This window comes from Triticum aestivum, chromosome 5D (genome assembly GCF_018294505.1).
Source record: "Triticum aestivum cultivar Chinese Spring chromosome 5D, IWGSC CS RefSeq v2.1, whole genome shotgun sequence".
Lineage (NCBI taxonomy): Eukaryota > Viridiplantae > Streptophyta > Magnoliopsida > Poales > Poaceae > Triticum > Triticum aestivum.
Genome location: NC_057808.1, coordinates 569005384 through 569028930, shown reverse-complemented (window position 1 = coordinate 569028930; position 23547 = coordinate 569005384). Strand labels below are relative to the sequence as shown.

Sequence of the window (23547 nt, the reverse complement as noted above, 5' to 3'; positions counted from 1 at the left end):
TGCTAATTACTCCTACTTAATCTTTCCCAAGATGGACGGATGCAACTTTGAGTTCATCGGATGCGGCCAGCTAATGCATATTGTCGGTTGGTCCGGTCCGTTCATGTGAGTCAAAAAACGTGTTACGTTATGGGATGGAGGGAGTATTAATTAATAATTCATGCCATGCATTTATCTCCACATATATACAGTATATTATTGAGTAAGTATAAGTTTAGTAGTAGTAATCTGTAGTGGATTTGTCGGTCAGCGGACAAAAGCTAGGTTAGCTGCAGGCGACAGTTAACAAAGCGCTAGGCAAAAAGTTAGCTAGCTGGTTGCGTACATGTGCATGCATGTTTTTTTCTTGTCCATTCCTCTGTATGTAGTCTGTAGATAGATGTTAAGATGAGATAGATTGAGGTATGCAACCATGTGTATAACATGTATAGTTACGCTCGCTAGCTTGGAAGCTAGCTTATGGTTAATTGTTCCCTCTCTAAAATGGGCGGGTTTGGTTTGACCAACTACACTATACGTGCGTGCCATGCATAGTGCATATCATCTACTCCCTCCGTTCCTAAATACTTGTCTTTCTAGGCATTTCAACAAGTGACTACATACGGAGTAAAATGAGTGAATCTACGCTCTAAAATATGTTTACATACATCCGTATGTGATATTCATTTGAAATGCCTAGAAAGACAAGTATTTAGGAACGGAGGGAGTACGTACTACAACAATGCAATTAATCTGATGTGCATCCATCAGCTTCATGCACGCTCGTTGATCAACGTTTAGATAGTGATGACTCGAGTGGCCTGATTGCTAACACTTAACGAGGAAGAAAAGAAAAGCAGGATCGACATGAATGTATGACAAACAAAGATGCAGCTGGATTAAGGCAGAGTTGAGACAAAAATTGCTTCTCGGTCGACATTATATTGGAAAGTCAAATTGGATCTGAATTAACTAAAATTTGCTTCTTGGTCGACATTATGCTGGAATGTCAAAAATTGGAGCTGAATTAAGTAAGTAATGTTTTCATGCCCTTTCCCAAGATTCAACTTTTAGTTTTTCGGACGCGGCTTTAACGCTCCCGTTCATCTTCCTCCAGACGCCCCATCCATAGACCATTGGTTGGGCTGCCCGCTGACGTCACCCACATCCGACGATGTCTTTATGCGCGCCTTGCTACAGTGCTGCCGCCACCCGCAACCATCCCTCTACCCTCCCCCCTCGCCACTATTCTTCTTAGGCGCCGACACCCCACTCCGCATCGAAACCATCAATATTGACTCCCCTCAACCAGCGACACTAATGTCACGTCGTCCTTGGCTCTGGGTCGCTCTCGTCAAGTTAAATGCAAAAAGCACCACTACAATAGCGGTCTCGTTAGCAAGAAACCATAACTTTACAATTTGTGGCAAAAATTACCGCACAGAAGAATTAATACAATAGTGGCAAAAAACACTGACGTGCAGAGCTTATTGCTTTGACGATGTCGCTAATTGGTTGGGCCCGCACGCAGACTGAGTTGGCAGAAAAAAATGCCATGAGGGCGAATTGACTTGGTCTTCTTCCTCCTCCTTTCTTTCTATGTGGCATTACATCAAGCACCTCATGTGCCACAACCAACTCCTTTCTGATGCCCGAGGTTGAGCACTGCACCATGGATCTCGTTGGACCAGCTAGCGGACTGGTCCTCCTTGTTGTCCCAAAGGCTTTCCAGAAGCCTCCGCGGACCTGGCTCCACATCCCCTTTCCCAATCCATGCCGGTGGCCGCCTGCCGCTGGTATAAGACGAGGGTATATGTGAAAAAAATTGCGGTGATGTGGTGCTTGGGCAGGGCTGGAGAGTGTTCTGCCCGAAGCACCAGGGCGAGCCGATGTCATCATCGTCCTCAAGCTCAACACTTGGGGATTCAGGGTCAAGATCCTTGATAGCATCAACTCCACGATCAAATGCTACTATTGCATTCATCGCAGCTAGGTGGAAAACTATCAAGGGCCTTCTGAACTAAGTAGTGGTAGTTAGTACTTTGTTTGCTGGAAACTGTCCATACTTTGATCATGGAACATCACCCGATGTTGTGCAGGGGCATGGGGGTGCCCTTGTTGTCTTAAAATTGGTTTTAATGTTAGTATGTTTGATCACGGTTTCACCCCCTCATGTTAATAGTGTGCCTATTGGTGTTAATGTGTTGTGTGTTTTGATCTTGTCTTCGAATCACGTTGTTCAGGGGTGATTACTGTGTTGTGTAGGGCTGGTAAGGTCATCATATTTGAAGCAGGATTAGCTGAACATGTGCGATGTGCGGAAACGTCTTAACCTCGGTGCGAGGACGTGGTTCATGCTATAGGCAAGGGCGCAACAACCCTGTAGCGCATACATGAGATCTTACAGGAGACTTGGAGAGGAAGGGATAGAGTAGGTTACAATAGATAGATATCAACTAACTACCTAGCCTATCTCTACCAAGATATGAAGACTCCTGGTGCGGCGCATGAGGTTGGTGCAGCACCCTGATCCGGCTCATAGATGTAATGTGACAGGTTGTTTGACACCCTCCCTTAATCACAACTTCATCAAGTTGAGATTATGTTTGAAATCTTCAAAGCTTCTTGTGGGCAAAGGTTTTGTGAACCCATCTGCAATTTGATCTCTGGAATGCACAAAACGAATCTCAAGTTGCTTCTTGGCAACCCTTTCTCTCACAAAGTGAAAGTCTATCTCAATGTGCTTTGTCCTGGCATGAAAAACTGGATTAGCAGAGAGATAGGTAGCACCTAGATTATCACACCATAAACATGGAGGTTGAGTGCCTCTAACACCAAGTTCCCTCAAAATGGATTGTAGCCAGATAATCTCTGATGTTGCGTTTGCCAGTGCCTTATATTCAGCCTTTGTACTGGATCTAGAGACTGTAGCTTGCTTTCTTGCACACCATGATATCAAGTTGGGACCAAAAAACACTGCAAAACCACCAGTAGACCGCCTATCATCCAGGCAACCTGCCCAATCAGAATCTGAAAAGGCACTTACAAGTGTAGATGGTGACTTACTGAAATTGAGACCAACATTAAGAGTGTTCTTGACATATTGAACAATCCGTTTTGCAGCAGTCAAATGAACTGTGGTGGGTGCATGAAGGAATTGGCAAACTTTGTTGACAGCAAAAGAGATATCAGGCCTAGTAAGTGTTAAATATTGAAGTGCACCTACTAGGCTTCTGTACCTTGTACTATCATCTTGACTTAGAGTTGTAAGGGACAATTTTTCTGAACTTGACAAAGGAGTAGGTGAGGGTTTACAAACTTGCAGGCCAGCTTTCTTTACCAGATCTGCTGCATACTTTTCCTGAGAGAGATGAAGTCCGTCCTCATGCTTCTTCACCTCAATCCCTAGGAAATAGTGCAAGTCTCCAAGATCCTTAAGAGCAAACTCAGCGCTGAGATCCTTTAACAATCCTGTAATGGCCTCATCTGATGAACTCGTGACAATAATATCATCAACATATATAAGTACAAATATGTATGTATTGTACTTGTTATAAATGAACAGTGAGGTGTCAGACTTAGAAGGAGCAAAGCCAAGTGTTTGCATTTTGTGACTGAGGCGTGAGTACCATGCCCTTGGAGCTTGTTTCAACCCATACAGTGACTTGTCAAGTTTGCACACATAAGAAGGTTTATTTTTATTCACAAACCCAGGAGGTTGCTTCATGTACACTTCCTCTTCCAGAACACCATGGAGGAACGCGTTCTGCACGTCTAGCTGTCTCAGACTCCAGCCCCTGGAAACAGCAATGGACAAAACAAGACGAATGGTGCCAGCTTTCACAACAGGACTAAACGTGTCCTCATAGTCTACGCCATACCGTTGTTTAAAGCCCTTTGCAACGAGTCTAGCTTTGTAACGATCAATTGTTCCATCAGATTTTCTCTTAATTCTGAATACCCACTTGCAATCAATAAGATTTTTACCTTGTCTTGGAGGAACCAAATGCCACGTTTTATTTTTCTGCAGTGCTATAAATTCTTCATTCATAGCCTTCTTCCACTTTTCATCTTTTAGTGCTGCTTCAAACGTGTGTGGCTCACCTGGCTCACCTGTAGAACACACCATTCCATATTTTGTCACATGTTTATAATCAATAGGCTGTATTACCCCTTTTTGCAGACGTGTACGGCGTGGAGATGATGCAGCAGCAGGTTGTGCCACAGACGATCCCGCAGCAGATCCTGAAACGGCAGCAGCGGGATCTGGGCGAGCTGGATCTTCTGCGGCGGATGGTGAAGGTGCAGGCGTTGCAACGGGCACAGAAGATCCCGCCCCGCGGGGCTCATCATGGGCGCATGATGGCAGGAGCGGGCCATCGACGCGGGATCTCGCGCCTGTCGGCCGGCGCAAATCACGCCTTTTGTAGCAGATCGTCTGAGTCGGGAACCGAGACCCAGCCGCAGGACGCCGCGTGTCAGCGTCTGATTGGCGCGGGGCGGGAGAGGCCGCCTCTCCAGCCGTGGGACGCCGCGTGGCTGGCTCGGAGAAGTCGCGCGCTGGCCCCCGTCCGACCGCGCCTGGCGAGGCCGTTGGCACGGATTCTGGTGCAGATCCGCCTGGCCAGTCTGGCGCATCTGATCCCCCGGATCCCGAAGACGATCCGGCTGACATATATGGCGACGCAGATCCCGAGGGGGATTTGTTCCCCTGGTTGGAGCACATGAAATATGGCTCTGTATTGGGTATTTCCGCATCGTTTTGACTTCCGTTTTTTTCTGTATAGTCTCCTGCATCATCACAAGGCTCACACAAGGTATTAGGAGGGTCAGTCAATATTGAATCATCACAGTTATTTCCCCTTTATCGGACCCGACGAGATGAGAAGGCAAAAGGAGAATCTCTTTGCGAAGGAGTGCACCGTCGTTGGGGTGAAGGTCGGCAAAGGGGAACTTCGTCTCATCAAAGACAACATCGCGAGAAATATAGACCCGTCCAGTAGACACATCAAGGCATTTTACGCCCTTGTGTTGAGCACTATACCCAAGAAAGACACACAGTTTCGAGCGGAACATGAGTTTGCGATTGTTGTAAGGGCAAAGATTGGGCCAACAGGCGCAACCAAAAACTCGAAGAGACTTGTAATCAGGTTTGGTGTGAAGGAGTCTTTCCATGGGAGTTTCATTGTGAATGACTCGACTAGGAAGCATGTTAATGATGTGTACAACAGTAAGAAAAGCTTCATCCCAGAATTTAAGGGGCATAGATGCGCCGGCTAGGAGAGCTAGACCCACTACGACAATGTGGCGATGCTTGCGTTCAGCCGAGCTGTTTTGCTGGTGAGCATGTGGGCAAGACACATGGTGAGAAATACCAAGTGTTTGGAAGAAGGAATTTAGTTTTTCGTATCCCCCCCCCAGTCTGACTGAACAGCAATGATCTTGCTATTGAACTTTCTTTCAACGAGTGCTTTAAAGTTTTGAAACACTTGAAAAACCTCGGATCATTTCTTGAGAAGATAGATCCACGAGAATTTGCTATAGTCATCAATGAAGCTTACGTAATATGTGTGTCTACCAACCGAACTAGGGGCAGGACCCCAAACATCCGAAAAGATTAATTGTAAAGGCAGAGTAGAAACACTAGTAGAAATAGGATACGGTAATTGATGACTTTTTGCTCTTTGGCAGGAACCACAAATGGTTTCAACATGACGCTCACCAACAAACGGGAGCTTATTCTTTCTAAGCAAACGTTCTACTAAGGAAAAAGAAGCATGTCCTAGACGATCGTGCCATCGTGTGGAGGAAAGCTTGACAGCACCATGGGCTTGTTTATTGAATCTTCTGAACTCCGGAAGCAATGGGTAGAGCCCTCGAACACATCTACCTCGATATAGGATTTTCCTCGTGGCCTGATCCTTAATCAAGAAGAAAAAGGATGAAACTCAATGAAGACATGATTGTCAAGCGCAATTCGATGAACAGAAAGGAGATTTTTGTTGGCACTAGGGACATGCAAAATTTTCCTAAGGTGGATTTTACGATGAGGGGTATGTATAACTAAATGACCAATATGACGGATCCTCATACCTGCCCCACTCGCGGTGTGGATTTGGTCCTTGCCTGGGTACTTCTCACGGAGGGTTACTTTCTCAAGTTCACCCGTGAGATGGTTGGTTGCGCCGCTATCAAGGTACTAGTTCGTGTCGACGCCGTAGGCACCATCAGCAGCGGCAGCAACCTTTTCCTCATCTTCGGACGAAGCCTCATCTTCTTCAAAGCGGTACCAGCAGTCTTTAGCGGGTCAACTTCTCCGTGACTTGGCCGCTGAGGTTGGTCTGGGAAGCGCCGGAGGAAGACATGGCTGGAGATTGGATCGCTAGATGGCTTTGGAGAGGATCGCTCTGATTACCATGTGCGATGTGCGGAAACGTCTTAACCTCGGTGCGAGAGGACGTGGTTCATGTTATAGGCAGGGGCGCAACAACCCTGTAGCGCATACATGAGATCTTACAGGAGACTTGGAGAGTAAGGGATAGAGTAGGTTACAATAGATAGATATCAACTAACTACCAAGCCTATCTCTACCAAGATATGAAGACTCCTGGTGCGGCGCATGAGGTTGGTGCATCACCCTGATCCGGCTCATAGATGTAACGTGACAGGTTGTTTGACAGAACACACATTTGTACACAATCAACTTTGCTTTGCATCCGCTCACCCGAAAACCATAGATGCAGGTGACCAAATAGCATGCAACACTAATGAGGATGGTGGCCAGGTGCACCAGGATGGAGATGGTGACCAAACTTCAGGGGGGAAATGAGCATTGATGCGAGATGCGGTCTACCAAACACAAGGCGGAACATAGCTGCCCAAGCCGTGTTTCATCCCAGCCAGGCTCAACCGGGCCAAAGATGTAGGAGGCCCAAAATCCACGCAACTAATCAAACACCCTTAGACAATGATGGACCGATTTCATTCTCCCCGCGATTAATAAAATCAACGTTCTCATCTTTAATTGTTTCGACAACAATGATTGATAAATGCATATATAGTTCTCTGATCAACTAACCCAAAATGATTCGTATTCCATATGAATGCTGGCTTGCAGCTGAACTCAATTGAAGTGATTGGCTAATAAGTGAGGGAAGCTAACTAATCCTTGAGCATCTCACATGGGTTTTGGTCTCTCTCACATCCATCGACTCATCCATCCATCACCACCCCCAGATTTGATCTTCCTTTTAGATTGGGGAATTGCACATGCATGGACCTATGTGATTGCATCAGGAATTAATTAAGGCCCCACCCATCTTTGTTAGTCTTGTCTGGATGGATGACAAATTCGTCACACCTGAATCTGAACAAATTCCTTGACTGATTGACTGACTAAATATCGATCCATGCATACTGAGCTAAGCTAGCGTGCACCAACAACAATACTAGCCAGCACAGTGTAAAGTAGCTACTCCAGCTAATTAACTTCAAGCACGAAGAATTAACGACGGATCAATCAATAATATACAAGAGCCAACCGTAGTCCAATATAAACAAGACATAAAAGAGTGGGGGCAGCTAGGTGCCTTAGCTAGGATCCATGGCATGAAAAGTAAGGAGCTTCAATAAATTGTTGACTCAATATTCCCTTGTCCCTCGTCACTTACAAACAAAGGCACGCACGATTGCTTTCTCTTACTAGCTTTACAGACTAAGCTGGGAACTTTAATTAATTAATTATAGTTAATGTATATTCTCCTACCATATTGCTAGCTTGTCCCCCTTAATCAGAGGAGATCTCCAAACACTAGCAAAGCTAGAGCAGATTAATCATCGGAGGCAAACACAGCCACACAGGTGTCAAGGATATGTTGCTAGCTAGCTAGTAGGTCGTTGTTGGATTTCATGCATGACAACAACAACTAATTAATCATGGATGCTTAATTATGGAGTACCAAACTACAATTATTCAGGCTGAACTGGGCAGCTGCTAGCTAACTCTAGATACCGCATCAACCAATCAGCAAGCCCTGAATCTTAACTTTATGTAAGACCCATACTTATATCTTTTTCTTGTTAGATTATTATTAAGTCGCTGAAACATGGACTACTGGACCATATTATATATGATATGTTTGTATGTATGTTGTATATATAGCAGTTGTCGCGGTTAAGCGCACCAATCAAGCAAGCAATTGATCGACCCTCTAACTACCGCATCTTCTAGAATATTCCTCGTCACACAAAGAGTCTGGGAGTGACTAGAGCTCAGTTGACACTATTCGTCTTCTGATCGACACCGTGTCACACTAACAAACTAGTTCATCTTTAGATAGAAATTTTCTTGCAGTAATTGGATGATTCTTAGCAGTAACTTTGTCAACTGAGAAATATAATTAATCTCTTTTTGGCGGGTTTTGCTAGGTAGGCCTTTTTGTCAAACCGCTGGTCGCTTTTGTAACTTGGCGCGCGGACATTTTTACCGGCCGGGGGTATACATTCATTTTCGTAAACAAAAAAGGGAACTAAGTCACTCGTGATTTGCAAGCTAGGGCACACACACTGCACGCTTAATTAGAGATCTCGAGTTAAGGTACAAGAATTATATTTGTACACCGATAATCTACAAATTGTACTGGCAGTAGTATTAGTACTCACTAAGAGAGATGCAGCAGGGTGAATGGACAGAAAATGTGCTTCTCGGCGGTCACTATCGACATTGGGATGCATGCATGTTAAGTAGCGTCAGAGTAGAGCTAAAGTAGTCTCTCTTTCCACGCGTGCCTTTCCCCCGATCGAGATCCAACTTTGAGCTTAGCTAATACGATCGAGTATCAGTAAACCCAGCCTACCTAGCTAATATTAATCGTCCTTGTCGGTTGCCATCTGTACTCCGTCTCCGTGTTAATTTAGCAATTCTTCCATGCAGGCATCAACCTCTATATACTATGTAGAGTTCATTGCGTCCTTGTATGTTTATGTTGCTAATCTATCTATCTATTGTGGACTTGTGGATGAGCTAACGAGCTGCAGGTGTGAGTAACTAACAGTCAACAAAGGCAGATATATAGAGTGCAAAAAGCTGACTGGTCATCTCATCCACGCGCGGCAAACAGATGTAGCTAGGTGGTTGCGTACATGTGCATGCATGCTTTAAGTTGCCCATCTAGGAGTACATACTCAATCCTACGGCATCTCTAGCCCAATTTTTTGAGCTTAAAACTTAATATTTCAAACAAAACTTTTGCGCACAAATTCATTTCAAACACAAGTTTAAATCAGTTCATTGCATAACTAGATTAGAACAGTGTGATGGGTTAAATGGGCCTCCAAGACAAAAAATTCGCCATCACATTGACTTTTGGGGATGGACCAGAGATGCCCTTACTAGTGTGTGGTACTGCAGTACTCCCTCCCTCCTATAATGTAAGACGCTTTTTCAGACTACATTAGAGTAAAAAATGTCTTGCATTATGGGACGAAGTGTTTCTGGAGATAGAATTGTAGTTGGTGCCTGCCATGCATGCCATGTTATTAAGATCCTCGATGAGAGGGTTTATTTGTTGAATTGCCATGTTTCTCTAGAATGTATGGATGTGATGAGATGTGATGGGATGATGAGTTGGTTTGGTATGACCGGCCGACTAGACAGAGGACTATATATACGTGCATCAACAGTGCATGTCATCTACTCTACTCCAAGGCAATGCAAGCTGATGTGGAATTGTGGATGCATGTGACCTGACTTGATTATCAGCTGCATGCATGCACGCTCGCTCGCTCGCTCGTGGACCAACTTTTAGTGATGAGTCACGATGAAGTGGCTTATTGGTTGTTAACACTATTTGCTTGCTTACTACTTAAGGAGGAAGAAATGAAAAAGCAAAGCAAAGCAGGACGGATGGAATATAATGGACATGTATGTATGAGTATGACAAAGAAAGTCCCACCCAACCCTCCCATGTGCATCTTTTTGGCTCGCAGATCCATCAATCACTAATCAACTTTTCCAAGTAGTATCTTCTTTCTCCAAACAAACAAAGATGCATGGAGCTACCATTGAATACTCAAACGCCGGTACGGTTGGCCCCACACACACCACTCGCTAAGCAAGCAACATTTAAAGGGAGGAAATATTACCCGGCTGTCCGGTTCTCCCAGTAGAGTAGTTTGCTCTGCATGCACCGACCAATATATTTCTACCGTACCAGAGAAGAGAAGAGCCTAGCTACCAACTCCAACAACTATTGTAGAACGGGACCATCTCTCTGTTTTCAGCGTACCTGCTAGTCCCAAGTTTAGCACTATATATAGATATATATGTCCAGCATGTCGATTGATACCTGAAGTCTGAAGACGATGGATGTTGCATGCAATGCATGTGTGGGTAATTTTACTCCACCGGCCGGTCTTGCTTTGCATTGGACTCCTCTCCTCTACGCATCGCATGGACACTAATCTATTCTAGTAGCCCCTCAAAAAAAGAAAATCTATTCTAGTAGATGAGACGATCGAGTTCAAGGGTCGGTGCGTCGATCTGCCTGCCTATACAAGCGTGCCAATCCGGGTGGAATCTCTTATCTCTCCATAGATAGATAGATAGATAGATAGATAGATAGATATGTAGATGTACAAGTATGTGCTATATATGTGTTTGTACACCAATGTATATAAGTATATACTTGCTCTTGCTTCCACCACTTGCTTCTACTCTACGTGTACGTAGAGTAGTACGTGTACTACTGGATACTACGTAGGTAAGTGGAGTATCTAGGTGAGAGAGAGATTGAGATATAGACATGTATATATAGGTCGCCCGCACAACCATGCAATGCAAAAGCAGCTGCTACGAATACACTAAACATATTATATTATACGATCGATGATGCTAGAAAGACGAGTACTAGTTGCGTGCATGTGGGTGCTGCTGCATGAATGCATGGGAATCCTCCCTCACGTAATATCTTTTATTATTTTATGCAGTTGGTACATGCATGCACATTCGTTTAATTATTCTCATCACCAAGTAGTACTTTTTTTAATTTACTCTGCATATTAGGGTTGACTGAAGTCAAACTTCGTAAAGTTTAATCAAGTTTATAAAGTTTAACCAAGTTTATAGAAAACAATATAAACATTTACCATAACAAATCTATATGATGTGAAAGTACATTTCTTAACTAATCTAATGATATTGATTTATTATTGTATATACTCATGTTATTGTTTATAAACTTTGTCAAAATTTACTAAGCTTGACTTTAACCAAAGCTAATAGGCAGACAAAAAAAACGAATGGAGTACTACCTACCTACAGTATTCCAGTCCTTGTTTGTTTGCTAGCTACTCCATCTCCATCTCCAACTCCAACTCCATGCACGCCGGCCGGAATAGTAGTAAGTACATCTATCGATCGATCATCGTCACCGCCCCGTCATTCATTTGGAATGTAGCTGGCCACCTACATACCTTTGAATTTGTTTGGGGGATCCTTTCCAGATGCTTCTCACTGAGGTAGCTAGCTAGGAGAGGAGCACTATCTATAAGTTGGACCTCCTGCCTCCACACCCAAAGCCTTGCTCATCTCATCTCATTCCCTCCCTTGTGCCATCTGCTCTGCTCTCTCCTATCATCTATCTAGCAACTCAATTCCATTTGCATGCCTACACACATCTTACATTCACTACCTCAACACTTACCACTCCACCCTAGCTAAGCTATCTTCACCTCCATCACAAATCATCAATTGCTTCAGTTTGATCCCATCACCATGGGCGAGCAAGTAGCCACCAAGGTAATTAACTAAACAAGCCATTAATCTCTCATCTAGTGCTTCATATAACTAGTATTACTTGCTCCCGGCCGGTGATCCATTTAATTAACCTCCATCTTCTCCAAATTAACCCTATCCTGCAGGAGGAGGCCAACAAGGAAGAATCACCTGCACCCGCCGCCGCACCTGAAGCTGCACCGGCACCGGCACCGGCAGAGGAGAAGAAGGACGAGGCAGCAGCCGACCAAGACCCAAAGAAGGAGGAACCACCAGCAGCCGACCCACCGTCCCCTCCGCCGCCGGTGCCGGTGATCCTGGGCGTCGAGGTGCACTGCACGGGCTGCGCCAAGCGGATCAGGCGCTCCCTCCTCCGCTGCAAGGGCGTCGAGGCCGTCCACGTCGACATGTCCGCCAACCAGGTCACCATCAAGGGCGCCGTCGACCCGCAGGCCCTCTGCGACCGCCTCCGCGCCAAGACCAAGCGCGACGCCACCCTCATCTCCCCTCTGCCACCTCCTCCGCCCGCCGAGGGCGAGGAGCCTCCGCCGCCCCCTCCTCCGGCACCGCCGCTCGTCAGCGAGGCCCGCACAGTGGAGCTGCTCGTCAACATGCACTGCGAGGCCTGCGCGCAGCAGCTGCAGACCAAGATGATGAGGATGAAGGGGGTGGTCAGCGCTCAGACGGACCTCGCCGCCGGGAGGCTCACGCTCAGTGCCACCGTGGAGGACGAGAAGATTGTGGAGTACATCCACCGACGGACTGGGAAGATCGCCTCCGTCGTGCCGCCGCCGCCTCCGGAGCCGCCCAAGGAGGAGGAACCACCAGCTCCTGCTGCTGATGCTGAGCCACCAAAGGATGAAGCACCAGCCGACGGCAAGAAAGAAGAGGCCGGCGACAACAAGGCGGCTGAAGACGGCAAAGGAGCTGCAGAGGCCGGGGAGGAGAAGAAGGAAGGTGCCGGCGAGGAGGACCAGAAGCCGGGGAAGCAAGAAGGTGTGGCGGTGGACGGCTTCCCGCCGGAGGAGATGATGAAGCGGATGGTCTACTGGCCCTACGGCGGCGCACCCGGCGGCGGCATCCACTACAAGCTGCATCCGGCCGACGCCGAGGAGGCCATGATGGCCAGGAGGATGGCCATGCACGCCATGCCGCCACCTATGCCGCCGCCGCCGCACCACCACCACCACAACCCCTACGCCATGATGCACCAGCAGTGGGCGCCTCCACCGCCGCCGCCACCTCCGGGGATGCCGATGTACAACAGCTACAACTACGGCAGCAGCTACATGATGGAGCGGCCGCCGCAGATGTTCAGCGACGAGAACCCCAACGCCTGCGTCATCTCCTAGTCCTAGCTATCTCGGATCGATGGATGGATCACCACATGGGCCATGGCATGGATATGAGCTGAGCATGTGAGCTTGGCCGGATTATTGGACCATCCTCCATATACATTTCTATACTCCGATTATGTACTGCTGCGTAATTATAAGCAGTAGTTATTGTACTATTAGCGACGAAATTAAAGGACATTGGTCACGCTTGTAAGATCGATCGATGAGGATGTTAAGTATAGTATATGCACCAACCGAAAAATCAATGGATCGCCCCACTTTTAGTTGGCGAACAATTCGATGTATATTTTCTTGGTTATGTCTCAGTCCATGCTATATTCTTTTGATCTTGTATGGAGATTTATGCAAAAAAAAACTTTGGTTAAGTCACTGAGACATAGCCGCAATGAAAGAGTATATGCACGTGCACCAGTTGCAACATGATCCAAGGGTGGAAAGTTGGCAAATCCTTATGCTTCTAACTGGACCTCATTCCTCCTATAAGTCCTACCCCCTCCACCCCCCTAATACCTCTCCTCTGCTCAACCCTGACCTGTAGCTCGGACCTCTCAGAAGTTGACAACTATCTAGAAGATGCCAAACGGAAGATGAGAAGTGTGAGAATAACGACAAGCCAAGTGTTGCAATACATGGATGATACCCTGATTCTACTCTGAGCGGATGCTGCTCATGTGGCCAAACTAAAAATGGTGCTAGACTCCTTCATGGCGAACACTGGCCTCACCCTCAACTTTTGACAAATGCATGTTTGTTCCTCAACATCTAGCCAGAGGCGGCTGTGCAGTTGGCATCAATCTTCGGGTGTCCGGTGACTAGTTCTTCGCATCGATACCTTGGGCTCCCGCTCCCCCCCTCAATCTCCGGATCGCTGACCTTAGCACCAAATAGGTAGCGTTGACAAATGGATCGCTAGGTGGTGAGGCATGCTACTCTCATCGGCTGGCAAGTGGACTCTTGTCGACGTTGTTCTCATTGCCCTACCCACCTACGCCATGGGATCGCTGCAGCTCGCTGAGAGCATCCACACCGCCTTCGAGAAAAGGTGTCATGCCTTCTTCTGAGAAAATGACCATGGTAACTGGTGCACAGTGCAAGATTGCGTGGACAGAGGTCTGCAAGCTCATGATTGGGCATGTGTGATCTGTGCCTACAGAACGCATTCATGCCCCACTCTCCATGACATGATATGTTTGATTCATGGAGTGCTACGGGTGGGCGTACTCGCGTGATCTTTGTGACTCTGACCTCATGGATACCACTACCTGTAAGGCACTTTTGTCGTGCTGGGAAGCGACGGCGCTTTGCGTGATTTGTGGTGGGGCGAGAACACTTTGGACGCATGGTTCCTGACTCTATTCTCACACTTGGTCTGCTGCAATGCATGTGTTGTGTGACAGTACAAAAAACTGTCAAGAGTCGCGATAGTGTGATGCCCGTGATCGAAAGCACTAGAAGGAATCACACATGGCCTGTTTATCTAGGTTCGGGCCCTCATTGTGGAGGTAGTACCCTACTCTTGCTTCGATTTGGTTGATGTATAGGTTGCTTCGTATGAGGGTGTTAAGTTGATGTGTATGCTATCGAGACTAGGGTTGAGATTGTAAGTTTCCTTGAACTATACCTGACCTTGCCTTATAAAGTGGAAGGAGGCCTAGGGTTACACGACTTGCTAACCGAATTGGTCATACCAAACCAACTCATCATCCCATCCATTCTAGTTCTAGACAACGTACAATTAAGCAGCCTATTACTCACTTTGAACTAAAACCACGTCACTTATTTTGGGACGAAGGGACTAGCTACCAAGAGAAGAGACCCACCAACCGACTTCCAAGCGTAACTAGACACGCTTACCTAGCTTAATTAATAATCCTCTCACCTTAGCATGGCAGGCACCAACTAAAATTCTATCGAGAAATTTATTCACCTTAAGTAGTGTTACATCATGCATGTCACCATCTATCTACACATACATAGAAGTATGTAAGTAGAGTAGATGGGAAAAGCATGCCTGCATCCAGGTGGGACGGGGGAGGGGGGATGGTCGGGTGGGGGCAGCACTGCAGGGACGCACGTGTAGGGACACCGTCAGCCGCGGGTGGTGGCATCAAGCAGCCCAACCAGCGGTCCGTGGATGGGCTGTCTAGAGGAAGATGGAGGGGAGAGGAAGAAGAAGAACAATGCCGGTCTTTGGATTAAAATCCAAAAAACGGCTGGAAAAATGTACTGACCCAAGGAAAAAAAATCGGACGCATGACATATAGTTGGCCGGTTAATTAGTTAGGTCGGGTTGAAAGCCGCGCGTCCGAAAAACTAAAAGTTGAATCTTGGGAAAGTGTATGAAAACATTTCTTGCTTAATTCAGCTTAAAGTAATTTAACATGGCAATGTGGACAGAGAAACAACTTTTCTCTCAACTCTGCCTTAATCCATTCTGTCAAAAAACAAAAAACTCTGGCTTAGTCCAGCTGTATGGATCTTTGTTTGTCGATCCTGCTTTTTCGTTTCTTCCTCCTTAAGAGTTAAGAGTGGTGTTAAAATCCACTTCATCATGACTCATCACCATCTAAAAGTTGACCAGCATACGTGGAAGGTGGAGCTGATGGGGGAATGTCAAGTCACAAATTGCATTGCATTGCATTGCTGTAGACGGTATGCACTGTGGATGCATGGCACTCACATACAGTATAGTGGGTCAAACCAAACCAACTCAGCCCATCCCATCCATTCTAGAGTAGAGAGAGAACAATGAACCCTTTTTTTATGTAAAACCCTTCACCATAGCAGTTAGTCAGCCGGCAGGTATCGTCCATACATTTATACACACACATAATTACATATATACGTACTTAGCTTAATACTGCTCTCATCTTAACATGGCAGGCACCAACTGAAACTCTATGTAATCTACCTACATACTCCCTCTGTTCCTAAATACTTGTCTTTCTAGGCATTTCAAATGACTATCACATAAGGATGTATGTAGACATATTTTAGAGTGTAGATTCACTCATTTTATTCCGTATGTAGTTACTTGTTGAAATGCCTAGAAAGACAAGTATTTAGAAACGGAGGGAGTACATACTACAGACAAATGGACAAATTAAAGCATGCATGCACATGTACGCAACCAGTTTTTCTGCCATGCAAATGGATGGGATGGGATGGGATCGGATGACGACCGACATTCATTTAATTAGCATGCACTGCACCGCCTAGCTAGCTTTGTTAACTGTTGTGACCTGTAGCTAACCTTTCGCCCGCTGATCCACAAATCCACAACGGATTACTACGTATACTACACTAAACTTATACATGAAATTCCATAATATAAGAGCGTTTAAAAACACTAGTGATTACTACTCACATGATGACTGCGCTGGACCGACCGATAGTCTGCATTAGCTAGCCGGGTGCGATGAACTCAAAGTTGCATCCATCCATCTTAATTGGAAAACATTACTTTAATGAACATCCCAATGTCCACTGAGAAGCAAGCAAAATATATCTTTCTTAAAATTAATTAGTACTACTAGAAGTAGTACGGTTAATATACAATAATATATATTCGATTGATTACCGGAGCAAATGAGTCATCATATATACTCCTACCTTGGAGATCTCTAAGTATGCGCGCCTAACTTGCAGGTCACGTCTGCTGCCTAGCTAGCTTACTTCCCATTTTGTTTACACTCCCCTCTTTTATTAGTACTTGGGTCATTAACCAATGTCATGAGTTGACTCGCTCCGCAATTAATTACATCTCCCTATAAATATTGATTTTTTTAGTCTCTCCTTTGAGCAATGACAAGTTTCCAGACACCGGTAAGAAGCATCCAATCACTATAAATAATAAACATCCAATTTTAACCCAAAGGATGCATGAATTGTAGTACATTTCTACGTTAATTGATCACACAACGACTAGCTAGTGTCAGAGTCGACTGAGCTCTGAGCACTACTCACTCGCATATACTGATCTGATATACACGAGGAATATTAATTCTGGAAGTTGTTCAGTTGATTGATTGGTGCTTAACCGTAACAACTACCACATGTGTACATGCATATCATACATAGTATGTGGTCCATTAGTGCAGTCCAAACCAAACTCACACTAGTGTTTCAGCCACTTGATAATAATAATCTGACAAGAAGAATGAAATACTACAAGTATATATATATATATATATATATATATATGTATATATATATATATATGTATATATATATATATGTATGTATGGGTCTTGCAAAAAGGAAGAGATATATTCTGAACCTGCTGCTCATCGGTTGGTGCACTGTATCTGTATGCGTATGTAAGCTAGCTGCCCGGTTCAGTTGGAATAATTGCAGTTTGGTACCACATACATAATTAAGCATCCAAGATGAACTACTCCAGTTGTTGTCATGCATGAGATGAAATCCAAAAACGGCGCCTAATTAAGCTAGCAAGCAATGTATCCTTGACACCTGTAGTGGGTGTTTGCCTTGATGATTAATTTGCTCCGGCAGTTGGAGAATCTTCTCTGATTAGGGCAGGGGAGAATATATATACAGTTAACTAACTAAAATGGGTTAGCCGTAAAGGTAGCAAGAGAGAAAGCATGCGTGCGTGCGTGGCTTTGTTGGCAGCTGACGATAGACAAAGGAACACAAATTTTGTCAGCAATAATACTTCCTTTTCGTGTCATGTAGTAGATCCTAGCTAGCTAAGCTAGCTAGCTGCCCCTACTCTTGCTTGAATGGAGCTGATTAAGCTAAGCTAACCCCAGTTATGCTGCTAGTTTCTGTCTTGTTTAATTGGTTAATTGTTCATGCTTGCAGTTAATTGTTCAGGCCCGCGCGGAAAGAATTTGGTCCGTTTGGTTGGCTGGGTCGCATACAAATGTTGACCCGCTCGGAACGGCAGTTTCCAACGAGCCAGGCTGGCTCAAGCCACCTCGAGCACACGCGATGTGCCCCGTTGCACAAGCGAATACAGGAGGGATGCGAGCTCTGTACGCCACTAAACTCCTCCCTAATCTACTTTTCTTCGTCCTTTCTAATCTACACAACGTTACTTCGATTCGAGATAAGCTAGAAACGTTACTTTGATTCGAGATAAGCTAGATACAGTACTGAAAATGAAATGAATTATGTACTCCGCCAAATTTAGGAGATCGGCTAGAAACGAACAAAACTTGGCCTAAGCTAGCAACCAACATATCCTTGACATTTGTAGGTGTTTGGCTTGAGATTAATTTGCTATAGCGGTTGGAGATCTCCTCTGATTAGAAGAGGGGGGGGGGGGGGGGGGGGGGGACAAGCTAGTTATTAAGTAATTAACTAAAGATCCCAGCTTAGTCTGTAAAGAGAGGAAGAGAAAGTATGCCGACGAGGGACAAACGAATATTATTGTGTCAGCAATTAATTCAAGTTGCTTACTTTTCATGCATGCATACATGGATCCTAGCTAATAATAAGGTACTTAGCTGCCCCCACTCTTGCGTGCAGCGACCTAATAAGGCTAACCTAACTCTCATTTATGCTATTTTAATTTGGCCAAACGGTTGAATTTTACTGATTAATTTGTCATTAGTTGTTCATGCTTGGAGCAGTTAACTGAAGTAGTTAGTTACACTGTGCTAGCTTAGCTTCAGCGATGCAGCATGGATCTAAATTCAGTCAGTCAGTGGGTTAGTCAAGGAATTTGTTGAGATTCTTTGAGAACAGGTGAGGTGTGATGAGAGAGGTTTGTCATCCATCGATTCCATTCCAGACAAGATGGACTGCTAAAAATGGGTGGGGCCTTGATTCCTGGAGCAGTCACATGCATATGCTAGGAGGAGGGGAGGAGGATCAAATCTGGAGTCAGATGGATGTGAGACACTGAGACCAAACAACCCATGTGACTGACATGACTGATTGCTTAGCTTCTCTCACTTCACTTATTAGCCAATCACATCACATGAACTCCTCCTAATCATTTACTCACTTATTAGGTTAGTTAGTCAGAGGGAGAATTACATATGCATCCATCGATCACTGCTGAAACAATTCAATTCAATTCAATTAAAGAGGAGGAGAATGTCCATTTCATTAATCCATCCATCATTTTCTCAAGATATCATCATACATGATTTTCTAGCTCTGCTCTGGTGTACTTGAGCTCCAAAAAAAGTTAGTGGAGGGCCTTTGGTTTTGGTTCAAATCAATTAAGCTCGACTGGATTAGCTTTACAGGCAGCAGGTACGGTAACAGGATGTTGAGTGAAGAGGGCTGAATTTAAGCTAGCTTATATGCATGCATGCTGATTAGTGAGATGAGCTGATGCAGCTTTCCTTCATGTCTCTCTCTGTATCTGTCAGCTCATCTTGTTCCACTGTTTTAGCTTGCAAAACGAACTTATACCATGGGACAGAGGGAGTAGTTAGCAGCAGAAAACGTGCAGGCGCCTAGCGTAGGACACGTATATTTGATCCAATCTAGCAAGCACTCTGCACTTCACTGCCGGTTACAGCAAAATCGATTAAAAGTGCAAACTACCGTTACCGTACCGGGTATGGGGCACCCACCAGTCCGGCACACTTTTTAACCAGGACGCCTGCCGGGTATGAGGCTGCCACAGCCACCTGCCATCAATCCGTCTTCAGTGTTGTATTGTTGCATCAACCTTGCCCGGTCTAGCTACCGTCGACGCCACCACGACACCAGACAGCGCCACCTCCATGCGCGAGTCCATCTTCGCGCATCAGACGTTGAGTCTTCACGGCGCCATGCCGCCGAGATCCGCCGCCATCAATGTGTAAGCTGAAGCACCGCTCCACCAAAGAGCCTTCCACCGGTCCCTCGGTCCGTGTACACCTCCACGAATGACGCCCCCAAGAGGGAAACGACACCATAGCGCCGCCGTCATCTGATCTACTGATCTAGGGTTTCCCCCGGAGGTAGCATAGAGTGGCCTTGAACTTCTCCAGGACGATGCCTTCAAGAAGGGAACGACGTAGACAGCGCCGCCACCGCCGGCCATGGCAGCTAGCCGAGAGCAGGTTTTCACCCAGATCTGTTCGAAGATCCTCCCTCAAGCATCTTGTGCACGGACTGCCGCCATCTCTTTCGGGGACTGGACGAAAGGGATCCAGGCCACCGCCGCCTGACCGGCCATGGCACCACCACGGTGCCTACAGCCGACGCCGTCAGGCCCATCGCGCTCGCCTGTAGATGCACACTGGAACCGCCGGCCCGCCCAAGCCCATCTGGGCAAGACCAGATCGGCAATCTCGGACGCCGCCACAGGGGCGACTCCGCCGCGGGGAGGTTGCGCCTCCGCTGACGCCGCCGTCACGCATGCCGTAGGGATCCCGCCGCTCCTTGCCGTCGGATCTGCATCGAACGATGCGCTGCCGCCGCCCCGAAAAAACGTCACCACCGCGCGAGGGATAAGGCCCCGCCGCTGCCATCATAGGCCAGGCTTCGCCGGTGAGACCTCAGGCGGCGGCAGGATGGAGGAGGCGAGGGGAGGGGGCCTAGGGCCGGCGGGCTGGTCGCCCCCCGTGTCGCCTAGGGTTGGCGACGCGGGGGTAGTGCCTCTCTCGCGTTTTCTAGTATACAAGAGAGAAATACTAGTTAATTATAACTCCTTTGTAATTAATCAACTACGTACTACACTGGACTCCTTTTCAAAAAAAAAAAAGTGCTACACTGGACTGGATGATGCTCAGCTTGAGACGATCTAGGCGTGGTCGCGGTACAAGCGACACTTGTCGTACCTCTGGTGCCCCGACTGCAGGAGCCTCCCCGAGCTTATAAGGTTTCAAATAAGATGTTTCGCATGAGCCTGAATAATATGAGTAGTAAACCAAATACTAGTCTCTTTAACAAATTAGCTCAGACAATGCAAATTCAGTGAAGTGAAGCGAACTAACAAAGAAAAGGCTGCATAACTGTCGCACAAGAGAATATATACTAGTTGAAAAACAATATAATGCACTTTCAGCGTGTTAATTAAGCAGAGCAAGAGAGATCGTTTTTTATCCAGTTTGCATCTAAGATCGATCCTAGAAGCTTCAAAATTTCCTTAGCCCAGCATTTATTTATAAGAAAACAAATTAAGAATACATGCAGCAAAGCAAAAAAAGATACCTAGTGGTTTCAATACATATCAGTAATAGCATAATAATCACTTAAAAATCAGGTTCGTTCAACAAAATATAATATAAAATGGAAGCAACAGGAAAAAGAGCTACTGTACTACTCCCTCCATTCGGAATTACTTGTCTCAAAAATGGATGTATCTAGAAGAAAACTAAACGCGCTGAAAGGAAGGTTGCTATGGAAAACTAAACACGCTGAAACGAAACCTGCACCGAATAGATTAATATCACTTTGATTTGATCGATGATCCTTGGTAACTAGGAGTATTTGTTGAAGGTTAATAGGCATATATATGGATACACGTTGTGAGATTTAAATTCGGTGTTAACAGCTGTTTGTTTGTCTACTTGATTTGTTACAGTACGTAATTCAGTTACTAGTATAAGATGATTATGTGCAGAGTGTGGAACCAAGCACAGGAAGGATAGAAACTCTCTCAAACCTGCCTGTTTAAAGACGACATGCACAATGAATATACTCCCTCCAGTTGATATTTAATTCCCCTGCTGTTATTGACTACTAGAGTAAAAAGTAAATAAATAAATAAATTACCAGCGTATATATTAGAACAGAGGAGTCGCCAGGGCACATTTTTATTTTAGAAATACTGGTGTAACCCAAAGTCTAGGACAAAAAATGCTGTTGCTGTTGCTGCTGCGGCGGTGCTGGTTCCTACTAGATCCACGATTGGAGTCAAGTCACAATGCAGGAAAGGAGTTCATCAGCCGATCCCTCCTTTTTCTTAAGTACGAGGAGGACAGGAGCTAATCAGCTGCGGGCTCCCATCTGCATGCATGTCCATGGAACTCTAGCAGTAGACAAAATTATACTAGCAGTGAAGTGAAGAGTTTGCTTGGGCAAAACCTTATTAACATGCATGCACGTCAATCTTGCCCACGCACTCTCTAAATTAACTTATTGAGCTTGCTTAAGACTTAAGAGTAGTTTGTTAATCTTTTGTCCTCAAAAAAGAAAAAGAGAGTAATCACTCGATCATCAATACAGAAAGTACCTATATTGCACAAATCTCCCTCACAAAATACTCGCTCAGGTTCTAATTAACAGGTGACACACCAAGTGAACCAGCAGTCGCATTAATTGTTAGCCTTCGAAGCAGAAAAGACGAGTGAGCAGTAAAATTTGTGCCAGAAGAAACATTGTGATTATTATTTCAAATAACAGTAAAACCGATGTCACATCGATCTACATCCCTTTCAAGCAGATAAAACACAAACATTAGACATCATACGGTGCAACCAAGGCTCTGTTTAGGTTGGCCAGAATGCGCAACCCCTCGTTTTCACGAAGCAGCGCCTCCGCCCCTCGCACATCTCCAAGCTCATTTTCGCACTCTTTGATTGTCTCACCGGTCATATCCACACAATGGAGTAGACCCAATGACTTCAGGTCGCCCTTGTCACCTTGGTGATCCCTAATCATAGCTTGGCAGACGTTGAGCGTGCTCACCACCTTCTCATATTGCAACTCACAAATGCTGAGAGCATACATTGTCAGCGTGCCTTTCTTGGCGTTTTGCAGCATTTTCTTTACCTTGACGCCAGCATCACTGACACGGCCCTTCAGGATGTCAATCGAGATGACCACCAAGTCACAGAGGTCTTTAGCCTTGGCGCTCCGACTGTCCAACTGGAGGGTCGACAAACAGAATTCCTTTGTGACACCGGTGTCTTGGCTCTCGCCTGAGGCGTTCTTGCACGCTTCCACTATGAGGCTTGTTGCCTTAGGTTTGCCACTGCCAGAGCCGCCGGCTTGAGTGGTGATGGCATTGGAAAGGAGCAGGAAGACGACCACGGAGAAGACGATGGAGGTCGGCGCCATTGTTGCCATTGCTAGAAGGCTAGCTAAGATAGAAACCTTTAACTATATTGAAGCAGAGGGAGATGGAGTGAAATGGATAGAGAAGGATGTGTATTGTAGAGATGGATGGATGGAGGTGTTCATGAAGTTGAGTTTTATTTATAGTGCGTGCACTGAGAATTCATAAATGCAGTATGCCGGTCGATCACAGATATGCATATTAATTAGTGTCCAACCTGTGCACATTTTCCACCTCCTGGTAATAATGCCCTTTATATTCACAAATACAATTGATGCTCATTTCAGATTTTCTTTTTTAATACACATGTAGCTTCCACATATTCTTTAATGTAACATTGCTTGATCATGGATATCCAAATGATGAGTGTCAGTGGAATGCACATGGATATACTGGTGCTCATTTTGGAACTCATTGTATTAATGCTCTCTATGTTCCACAAATACACAAATGCTCATTTTAGA

The 23547-nt window shown here is 45.6% G+C and overlaps 2 protein-coding genes across 2 annotated transcripts; one reads left to right on the top strand and one right to left on the bottom strand.

Moving 5' to 3' along the window:
* Window positions 1-11486: 11486 nt before the first annotated feature.
* Window positions 11487-13396, top strand: LOC123124006 (heavy metal-associated isoprenylated plant protein 9). Its single transcript, XM_044544700.1, has 2 exons — window positions 11487-11776; window positions 11899-13396. Exons 1-2 carry the CDS (start codon window positions 11753-11755, stop codon window positions 13102-13104), a joined length of 1230 nt encoding a protein of 409 aa, XP_044400635.1. The 5' UTR covers window positions 11487-11752; the 3' UTR covers window positions 13105-13396.
* A 9004-nt stretch (window positions 13397-22400) lies between these two features.
* Window positions 22401-23178, bottom strand: LOC123126315 (uncharacterized). Its single transcript, XM_044546680.1, has one exon. The coding sequence runs from the start codon at window positions 23092-23094 to the stop codon at window positions 22483-22485; it is 612 nt and encodes a 203-aa protein (XP_044402615.1). The 5' UTR covers window positions 23095-23178; the 3' UTR covers window positions 22401-22482.
* Between the last annotated feature and the right edge of the window lie 369 nt (window positions 23179-23547).

Excerpts from the sequence above, each read along its gene's own strand:
- LOC123126315 (XM_044546680.1), bottom strand. The coding sequence starts at position 23,094 with ATGGCAACAATGGCGCCGACCTCCATCGTCTTCTCCGTGGTCGTCTTC.
- LOC123124006 (XM_044544700.1), top strand. The coding sequence starts at position 11,753 with ATGGGCGAGCAAGTAGCCACCAAG. Across the intron at positions 11,777-11,898 it reads GCGAGCAAGTAGCCACCAAG|GAGGAGGCCAACAAGGAAGA; the intron begins GTAATTAACTAA and ends CCTATCCTGCAG.